The sequence below is a fragment of the Takifugu flavidus genome, chromosome 6 (assembly GCF_003711565.1).
Source record: "Takifugu flavidus isolate HTHZ2018 chromosome 6, ASM371156v2, whole genome shotgun sequence".
Lineage (NCBI taxonomy): Eukaryota > Metazoa > Chordata > Actinopteri > Tetraodontiformes > Tetraodontidae > Takifugu > Takifugu flavidus.
The window spans coordinates 14,718,460-14,727,535 of NC_079525.1; the positions used below are offsets into that span (position 1 = coordinate 14,718,460).

General features: G+C 45.8%; 2 protein-coding genes across 2 annotated transcripts; both read right to left on the reverse strand.

Annotated features, from left to right (window-relative positions):
• Nucleotides 1-90: 90 nt before the first annotated feature.
• On the reverse strand, nt 91-5,884 carry unc93b1 (unc-93 homolog B1, TLR signaling regulator). The gene is made up of 14 exons (XM_057036420.1): nt 5,682-5,884; nt 4,908-5,012; nt 4,697-4,838; nt 4,461-4,614; nt 4,220-4,381; nt 3,763-3,892; nt 3,558-3,651; nt 2,889-3,013; nt 2,515-2,697; nt 2,161-2,434; nt 1,969-2,090; nt 1,620-1,742; nt 911-1,223; nt 91-839 (listed from the first exon to the last, which is right to left on the reverse strand). The coding sequence occupies exons 1-13, from the start codon at nt 5,682-5,684 to the stop codon at nt 972-974; spliced, it is 1,869 nt and encodes a 622-aa protein (XP_056892400.1). The 5' UTR covers nt 5,685-5,884; the 3' UTR covers nt 91-839; nt 911-971.
• Nucleotides 5,885-6,241: 357 nt separating this feature from the next.
• timm10 (translocase of inner mitochondrial membrane 10 homolog (yeast)) lies at nt 6,242-8,588 on the reverse strand. The gene is made up of 2 exons (XM_057036421.1): nt 8,357-8,588; nt 6,242-7,154 (listed from the first exon to the last, which is right to left on the reverse strand). Exons 1-2 carry the CDS (start codon nt 8,425-8,427, stop codon nt 6,959-6,961), a joined length of 267 nt encoding a protein of 88 aa, XP_056892401.1. The 5' UTR covers nt 8,428-8,588; the 3' UTR covers nt 6,242-6,958.
• Nucleotides 8,589-9,076: the final 488 nt, after the last annotated feature.

Below are 9,076 nucleotides of genomic sequence, written 5' to 3' on the forward strand. Positions count from 1 at the left end.
ACTAACTTTTCTGACAGGAGGTTTCCATGGTGACAGTGTGTGTGTGTGACTAAAGAGAGGACAATGAGGACCTCAGCAGTTAACGCTCACTAAAACGAAAAAGGAAGTTTATTCCAGTGAACATACATGAAAACATACATTAACAGCTTTTATTGTAGCTTTTATGATGCTGGTAGAATAGTTTGGTGGGCAGATTATAAAGGAAAATGTGTTGTGTACGTGAAACAGGGTTCTTTAGCGTCAACATCCAGTTTTCTCCTGAAGTCATGTCCAAATGTCCACAGTATTAATGAGATCAAAGAAATAAATCATGACAAAAGTCTGCTAACTGGGACCAAAGAAGCTCTGTACGACCAACCTACAGCGTCCAAATTTAATGCGAGTCAGACGTAATAATTATCTTTACATTATTTTACAGCTGGTCCTATCATGTGGACAATGTAGCCGTCCTTCTGCTCATGCTCCTATTTCATTAGAACTATTAATAAATATTATAATTATTAATGTGCGATAGGTAACTGGGAAGGAGTCTTGATGATAATCTGGGCTGCATAATTCTGAACCAGTTGCTGTTTATGAGGGGGGGCACCAGGTGAGGGGGACGCCAGGGAGGTGGGAGGTGACTAGAACGTGGGCCAGGATGGCAGCGCTGGGTGGGGGAGGGCAGCAGCGATGCTGACGTCAGCAGGCGCGAGAGGCGGCGGGGCTGAACCAGAGGGGAGGGAGCGGCGGATGGTGGCGGTGATGTCAGAGACGGGGAGCTTAGAGGGTGAGGATAGCATCTCTGTCCTTTACATTCCACCTACACATCTCACAGCAGGGGCGTCGGACCAAAGGCTCTAAACGAAAGATCGGAGAGGAAAATGAGAACAGATGCACAGTATTTGCTAGTATGTGAATGCAGCGTCACCTCATCAGCATGGATGTCTCCCTCCTCTGTCATCGGTCCGTCCTCTCTCTCTTCTCCTTTCTCAGCCTCCAGGACGTTCTTCGCTCTCTCCCTCCTTCGCCTGAACATTGTCTCGCCTGCGATGGTGGATCTCCGCCGCTCTCCTCGCCGCTGCAGGCGAGGAGTCTCCCGATGCTGCATGCTGGCCTCCCCCTCCGCCCTCTCTGTCCAGCTCCTCGGCCCCGTCACCTTCACCGTCCTCTTCCTCCCCATCGCTGCTCTCAGAGCCCGACTCATCCGAGTTGTCCTCTTCCAGGTAGCGGTAGCCTTTGACCTGCGGATATTAAAAATATAGAATTTAATGAGAAAAGCGTCGCTCCAGCAAATATCCCACACCTGTCGGTGTTCAGATCATTTTTAAATCATCATTGTTATTATTTCTACTCCAATATCACTTTCTATGACATTATAATGACTCTATAAATTGTTAATGAGAGTTGGGAAAAACTTTCCAGCTGCTGCACACAGATTTTATAACACTTTATTACTTTTCTTTAGTATTTACTGCTTTGGGGATAAAAACTATTCCTTCTTTATGCAATTTACAAGAGGGAACTAAGTATTTATGATTTATTTATCTCTGGGAATTCGTTGGAACGTCTCACTTCCTCAGCACGCAGATCTTCCCGTTATCAAGGCTTCACCGTTGATGACGGCGTTTCCTCCTTACCTTGTGTCGGGGCCGAGGGATGCGAGGCAGCCTGAAGGACACCTTCTTCAACAGGCGACGCTCCATCAGCCAGTAGCAGTAACAGGCCACCAAGAGTGTCGCCAGCAGGATGGACAGTTTAGCCTGCGTCACACGATGCAGGAAGCCAAATTTAAGCTTCCCTTCAGCATCATTACTGTCCCTATACCCTCGTTAGTGCACTAAACAGTGTGCACACATTTTGTAAGGTGTCTGAATGTTGAGTGAGGATCGCCCGACACGATGTGGTGCACCCAGTGTATCCCATAATATAAGTTCAGACACTTTACACACACACTATCCCAGTTATTTGAGCGACAGCTCGTCATACCCTCATGGGCAGGTTGGACCAGAGGTAAACTATGAAGATGGCGATGGCCTGCCACCAGTGATAGATGGCGTAGACAAAGTCCAGACGTTCTTTTTCCTCCGCGTACAGCAGTCCCAGCACAGCTGAAGCAGAGACGCTCATGTCAGCCCGTGTTGTCTCTGAACACACACACACACACACACACACACTTACTGCTGACGCCCGTCTTGTTGAGGGCTGAGCCAAGGCCCCACAGTGCAGCGATCACCAGGAGTGGGCCCAGCATCTCCGGGTTGTTGGGACGTAACGGCAACGCCAGGAGGACCACGATCAGGGTCACGTGAACGGCTGCGCCCGCTACCAGACACACCCAGCGGGGGAAGTACAGGAGGCTCAGCGAGAGGGAGGAGAAGACGGAGCAGGACAGCCCATAGACAACGATGAGAAGCCACAGTTTATCCAGCCCCAAGACGCAGACGCCGTACGACTGTGGAACAGGCAGTTCGAGCATGTTCCTCAGTGCTCTCTTTGACTAAATTGAATTTGGAAAGGGAAATATCACAGTACCAGGGAGAATCCGGTGACGGCAAACATGGTTTCAAAGCCGCTGTAGATGAAGAAAGGGCAGAGCAGCCGCAGGCGGTAGTCTCTGAGGTGCTTGAACGGCAGCTGGAAGATGTTTCCCCAGCCGATGCTGCGAAGGTCGATCTCCTCGGTCGGCCGGTAGGCAGCACCGCACAGCAGCAGGAACTGGGAGCAACAGCAGTCTATTCACTCCAGATGTTTTTGGGCGTCTGCTCTGGCCAAATAAACCAACGCTCGATTGCTTTAGGAGGTGAATATGCAAAAACTCAACGGTGAATCTCTACTTCAAGAGTCCACCGGCCTCCTTCACTGACACACACACACGCAGCCGCACGCCGCTTCCTCTTTGCTCTTACAATGATCATAGCGAGGAAGGCGAAGCCCATGAGGATACTCTCCACCTCGATGAGCAGCATGGAGCGGGGCAGTCGCTCCAGGATGGTGGTGTTGAAGCCTGGGATCAGTCCGGAGATGTTGGCCCCTGGGGGAGGCAGACGTGGTGAAGCGCGGCGCCATTTGTGTGGCTACGATGTGGACTGAAGCAGCATTAGCAGTAACCCGGTGCCAGACGGTCTTACAGAACTAAAAGGAAACTTTTTTTTAGGGAAGTGAGCTCAGAGCTCAGCTGCACGTGTTTAGTTTCAAAGCAGTTATAGCGAAGAATAAAAGAATCGTTTCTTTTTGGCGGCCTTGGTAAATTGCGGGATAACAAAGGCAAATATCTGGCATTTAAAGAGGCTTCTCTTTCCTTCCTATCACTCAGGGAAAATCAGACTTTTAACAGAACAAACAGCGATCCCCCGGACCCACGCCTGTAGGCAGCATGGTCAGTTTACTGTCCAATCATTTGGCTTCTTGTAGTTTATGACTGAAGAATAAAATACTGCATGCACAGTGGAATAAACTAAACATAGTTGAGCTAAAATGGAGAAAACTGTCATCTTGCCCAGTGTCAATGACACAGGCGCCTCCCTTTCCTAGTCTCAATGGCGAGTGGATGAATGCAGGGCGCCGGGTGTCTTTACCGCAGGTTTTGACGCTGTGCAGAATGTGCTTGTTGGTGTTCAGGTGTCCATTAAGGACAAACCGCATGGGGAACTCTGCAAAAACAAAACTCAGCTGAGGAGGAAGAGAGAGAAGGTAGAGACTCATGACCAAGTGCTTCTGCAGCTGTTCAACACCACACAAAAGGAAAAAGCCTGCGTGAACGAAGGCCGGACGAAGACTCACATTAAAGATGCTGTTGAAGACCGACTGGAAGACGATGATGTAACGGTGGCACGCTCCTTTAGGAAGCTTCTTCTGCTCTTGCACATGTTCCTCTCTGTAGTTGACATACTCGTAGTACTGCTGCGCCATCCTACAGGAGGTTGGATTCATTGAATAAACAGCAGTGAGAGCTATTTAATGTATGTGTCACATATACAGAGCAGGTGTCAATTAATGCTTAACATTTCTGAGCTGGACGCAACTTTATACTGCAGCTCTTCTCTTCTCTGTTTTATAACCATCTGATATCATATCAAAGTAGTTCACCATAAAGGAAGTGTTGTCTGTGTGGGAGTAACAGCAGCCTAATGAGGTCAGCAGATGAGTCGCACCAACGATCACTAATTGAACTGAACTCTTGTGATACATGGACGTGTTGACACGAACTCGCACCTTCCTGCCACGTTCTGATACCTACCTGGTGATGTAATTCCCCAGGGAGGCCCAGAAGGGCACAATGGCCACACCAATGGCTGCAGCGGAGGGAACCAAGGTGTAGTATCGCTCCCAGTAATTGGTTGACACAAACAGCGCATAGATTCCCGAGGCAAGGAACATCATCCACTTGGTTCCGAGAAACCTTGAACATATAGAGGATTGGCACGACGTCATAAACGCTCGCTGAATGAAGACAAACGTGTGATTTTGTGCATTCCTACCTGATGAGCACGGGGGTGTACAACAGGCTGATGATGGGCGTGACGTTGATGCCCATCAGCATTTTGCGATCGATGTCCTCCAGGCCGAGGTTGCTGTACTTCACCTCACGGTACGTCATGTCATAATGGAGGATGAGCTGCATCTGCAGGAGCCCTGCGGTGGCCACAGACACCTGGCCTTCAGACACCTGCGTGTCTACCAGCGCACCTCTTCACTGCTCTCCAGTCAGACTCACCCATGTAGACACTGTACACAATCATGGCCCCGACACTGGCGGCGAGGACATTCTTGATGACGCCCAGCCTCTTCCTCCTGTAGTATTTCCGCTCTTCCTCCTCCTCATTGTACTCGGCCTGCGGGCCCAGGAACTCCTCCATCTGCAGGGAAACACAGGTGAAACTCACGCACAATGACCGATACGTGTCCTGTGGAGCCGAGTTTGTCACCTGGTTGTCCTCTTGTCCAACATCCAGAAGCTCGTTATTGCCACCAATGGGAGCCCCAAGCGGCTCTGCATGGACGCCAAACTCCTCCGTGTCAGAAGCCTCCATCTAATGATAAAAAACCAGCAAACTCAAACGAAACAGTCATTTTGAAGATAAGTGGCAAGGATCGAGTTACACAGCTTTTTTAATTGGTGGATTTTTTTTATTGAGTTTTATTATCTTATGATTTAGGAAAAATCTCCTTTGTAACCATAATTGTCTCCCAGTTTGAATAAGTGTTAAGTCCTTCAGTTGTTAAAACAGTTTTAAGGCTTAAAATCGTATCTGTTGGAATTATGCTCCCATGCCTGTAAACACAATCTACATTTTATTGCAAATATGGTGCAAAACTTTAATTTGACCATATTCAGCTTCAATTTTCTGCTTCCACTGTCTTCCCCAATAGATGAAAATATTGTTCTTTTACTCAATCACATTTAAAACTTTTTAGATTTAAATTTGAGGCAGTCAAAAAGAAAACAGCCCCAGAATCTGCAACACCAACATATTTAAACTTATATAACATATTATAACATATTTACTTCTATCTGTACCTTTTACACAAATGCATATTAATATTAAATAGTTTAATCTCCTTTTACATGAGAACTATAAATTGAAAATGACACAAGAACAAACTGTTTGATCGTAGCTGTCTGACGCGACGTTATGTTGTGAAACTATAGAACTTTCTCTACTTTTTAACGATTTAAAGTTGCGTCTAAACTCTCTTACCATGGCTCGCGCGCAGAGCTGTCGTGTCCTCGAGAATGGTCCAATACTTCCGCTTTCATTGGCACGCGCACACACCGTTGGTATAAATAGGAGTTTTACTGAAGTGAAAATAAAACGATCCTCCACTTCCTCAAAAGTTTCTGCCTCTGTCTTAAAGACACACGCACGCAAAACCAGCGTCGATTATGTGTCGTCGAAAAATAAAGATTTTATAAAAGTCCCGTGACTCACCAGAAATGTGAACTTAGTTTAAATTGTTTTGATTATTTCTTCTTCTCCGTTTTAAACGTCCAGATATTGGCCAGTTTGGGGCGGGGAGGGGCTGGCACCTCCTCCTCATGGGGTTATGGGATGGAGCCCATTCTACATCTTTATCTCGCAGTTCTGTCCCAGACTGTGGAATTATGGGATGTTTAATAGCTGCAGAATCTCACCTCCTTTCTTTGGAGGTGCCCAAATCCAGCCGGGTACCCAGGTGAGACCATTGAGGAGCAGGTAGGATAGAAAACCCTGTAAACATACATCCATATAGCAAATATCCCCGTCCTATGCACGTGCACTTAGTTTAAGAGTGTTTTATTAATTTATAACAGAGGAAAACATTCTTCACAGCAGCTACAGTGAATCCAGAGTTTCAACTTATTAAACATTAAAATGTTGCGTAAAATCAGGTCGATTTTCAATGTTTGCACTCTGCCGCCCGCTTGTCTCCGCCCCCTTTTCTATGCGTGACGTGAAAGGCTAGTTTCCTTTTGCGTGTTTGTTTTCTTGCTGCTGTGAAAATGGTCTGTTAGAAACACAGTACAGGGAAACAACATTAGTGGTAAAAGAGACTTGGTCCACTCAGAGACACGGCAAGGTCGACCCCATGAGGACAGAGGACACGTTGGATTAACTGTGGTTCAAGGTTTCGCATGTGGCCGCTCCGCGTTGTGAAGAAACCTGCAGAAAATGTTTACTTTTGTCCATGCCAAGAAAAAAAATACTGTTCAAAGGTTGATCAGACTCAAGAGTGCACATGATCTGTGTGCTCCAAATGCCAAAGATGGTGCTCCTGCAGCGTCCTTCTATCACTCCACACGGTTGAAAACAGTCACAGAAGCTGACAAATAAATAAGGACGTCTTTCCTCAGGTGGTTTGGGTTTTTTTCCTCGTATCTTCTGCTTCAGGAGAGGAAGCAGTTTGTCTGAAAGGATCCTCAACCAGATGTTTCGCCCCCATCCCTCAACACATATCCCCTCACAATGCTTCTCTTTATTCCACCTGGTCACAGTATTTATCCGCTCCCCATAGCTGCTTTCCTCATCAGCTCCTCATCCTGGACCGACAGCTCCGTCAGCTTGCGTCCCAGCCTCTCGTGAAGGTCCAGGTATTTGGCCACGCAGCGGTCCAGACACACCGCCTCGCCCTTCGTCAAATCTGCCTCCTTGTAATGCGGGGGCACACACTTCCTGTGGCAGGCATTGGTCATCCTTAAAGGTAAAAGAAATTATTGCAACATTAATATTCCACCCAAGTGCATATCAGTCGGTTAAAACATCGTCAAAAAAAGATTCAGTACTTCGATTCATGCGGCCCACAGACATGTATTGTGTTTATGTATGTGAAGTTGTGTAATTCTAATGCAGAAACGATCTGGGGTCTGGTGTCTCTACTTCCTCTCCACTGCCCTAGATCTGAGTTTCTGGTCAGTCAAACTCAGGGATACTATGGTTCTTAACCAGGTACTAAACCTGACAGGACAGGTTGGTGCCAAGCACTGGAGAATGGAACCAGCATCTCCATAAAGCTGGTCAGCAGAAGGAAGCCTGAAGTGCTCTAAAAGCCCCTGATGTGCTGACCTTTGACCTGGTAAAAGGCAGTGCCCCAACATCAGCAGATAACAAGTTAAACGTGGTGGTTCTCCTGTATGTTCAGGGACCTGTGCATTAGCTGGCTACATGCTAGGAGCGTGATGCCAAACACAACCGCCCTCAAATCTTCTGAGCCCCCACCCTGCTGCTAGCAATAAAGATCAAAGAAATATACACGAAAAATATACATCTATGTCTGCATGTATGCGATAAACCTCTGCGTTTCACCGTTTATATTGAATTAATGAAAGTTTTGACGAGTTTTATTGACTCAGTATGAAGGCTCCCGATCTGTCAGTGGTTTAGTAAAGGCCCAGGCTGCCATCTGCTGGGGTGTAGAAAACAGATTAATGGATTTACTTGTTTAGAATGGATAAAAACATTAAAAGATAATAATACACCATTATTAATAATAAAGAAGGACCAATTTCAACTTTAATACCAGGCTCAATCGATAAAATGTGAAAGGGGTTTTAGGTAACTGCAGGTAAATATTGGGCTTCGGTTCCGAGAGTCATACTCCTAAAGAGGACACACGATGTTAAGTGACTGAATGGAGCCATCATTTCTTCCTAAATGGGTCAAATGGTTGGAGCATTTACAGGTCACTACATGTCGATAAATTAATGCCTGGAATACAGCTAGCTATTACTTCAACATGCGACTCCCCCACATTAGAACAGTTATAATAAATTATTTTAATCCTTGAAAGGTGGCCCTTTCTGTTGCCTTTAGAGGCCAGTTTTAAATGAATGAAGACCATAACCGCAGTCGAACACACTGCTCGTGTATGAACGGTGAAGCTAATTGTAGCCTCATACCGGTTGTACATGTCAGCCATCATTTCCACCTCCAGCTCCGCCGCCAGCTGCTGCGCTTTCATGGGATCCATCTCGCGGCTGCTACGGTTCAAACCTGCCTCCCAAAGCTGGAAAATCGGCCCGGAATAGGTTCAATAACGGACAGATTTTCGAATCTTCTTTAACCTTCACAACGTCTGCAGCGGAACACGTGTGTTGAGTTTCCGTTTCGTCTGCTGTGTCAATAAAGCTTTATTCAAACGAGGCATGACAATAGTGCGCCCTCTAGTGGCGTTGACTGGCCACCACCACGTTATTTCTTGTTATTTTCCGTTTAACCCTTGAAGTTGTTTCTCCGGATTCGGGCATAAATCCAATAATTACTGTTAAATAAAACACAGGGGGAAAAATGTTATTTAAGACTTTTATTACAGGGAATTTCCAGTTTGAAACTCCATATTTTATAAAGAAATTAAGACACAAACAGTACAAACATTAACTTAAGCTCAATCTTCACTGTAACATATTAATAACTGCAAATAAACATTTATTAGGAGCCTGAACTTTATTCAATTTCCAATCACTGACGGGGAAAATGAATAATTAAATCATAAAAAAAATACTTTGTTAAGCGGATTTGAAAATGAACATATAGTTATGAACGTCAACAATATAATTAATTATAATTTTATGAAGTGGCCAAAGATCAGAGTAAAATCTATCAGAAAGATTTCTTTGCCT

Coding starts and splice junctions, on each gene's coding strand:
- timm10 (XM_057036421.1), bottom strand. CDS start 8,427: ATGGATCCCATGAAAGCGCAGCAGCTGGCGGCGGAGCTGGAGGTGGAA. Junction 7,155..8,356: donor ATGGCTGACATGTACAACCG/GTATGAGGCTAC, acceptor TTTACCTTTAAG/GATGACCAATGCCTGCCACA.
- unc93b1 (XM_057036420.1), bottom strand. Junction 3,014..3,557: donor GCACAGCGTCAAAACCTGCG/GTAAAGACACCC, acceptor TGCCTCCCCCAG/GGGCCAACATCTCCGGACTG. Junction 1,224..1,619: donor TCCCTCGGCCCCGACACAAG/GTAAGGAGGAAA, acceptor TAATATCCGCAG/GTCAAAGGCTACCGCTACCT.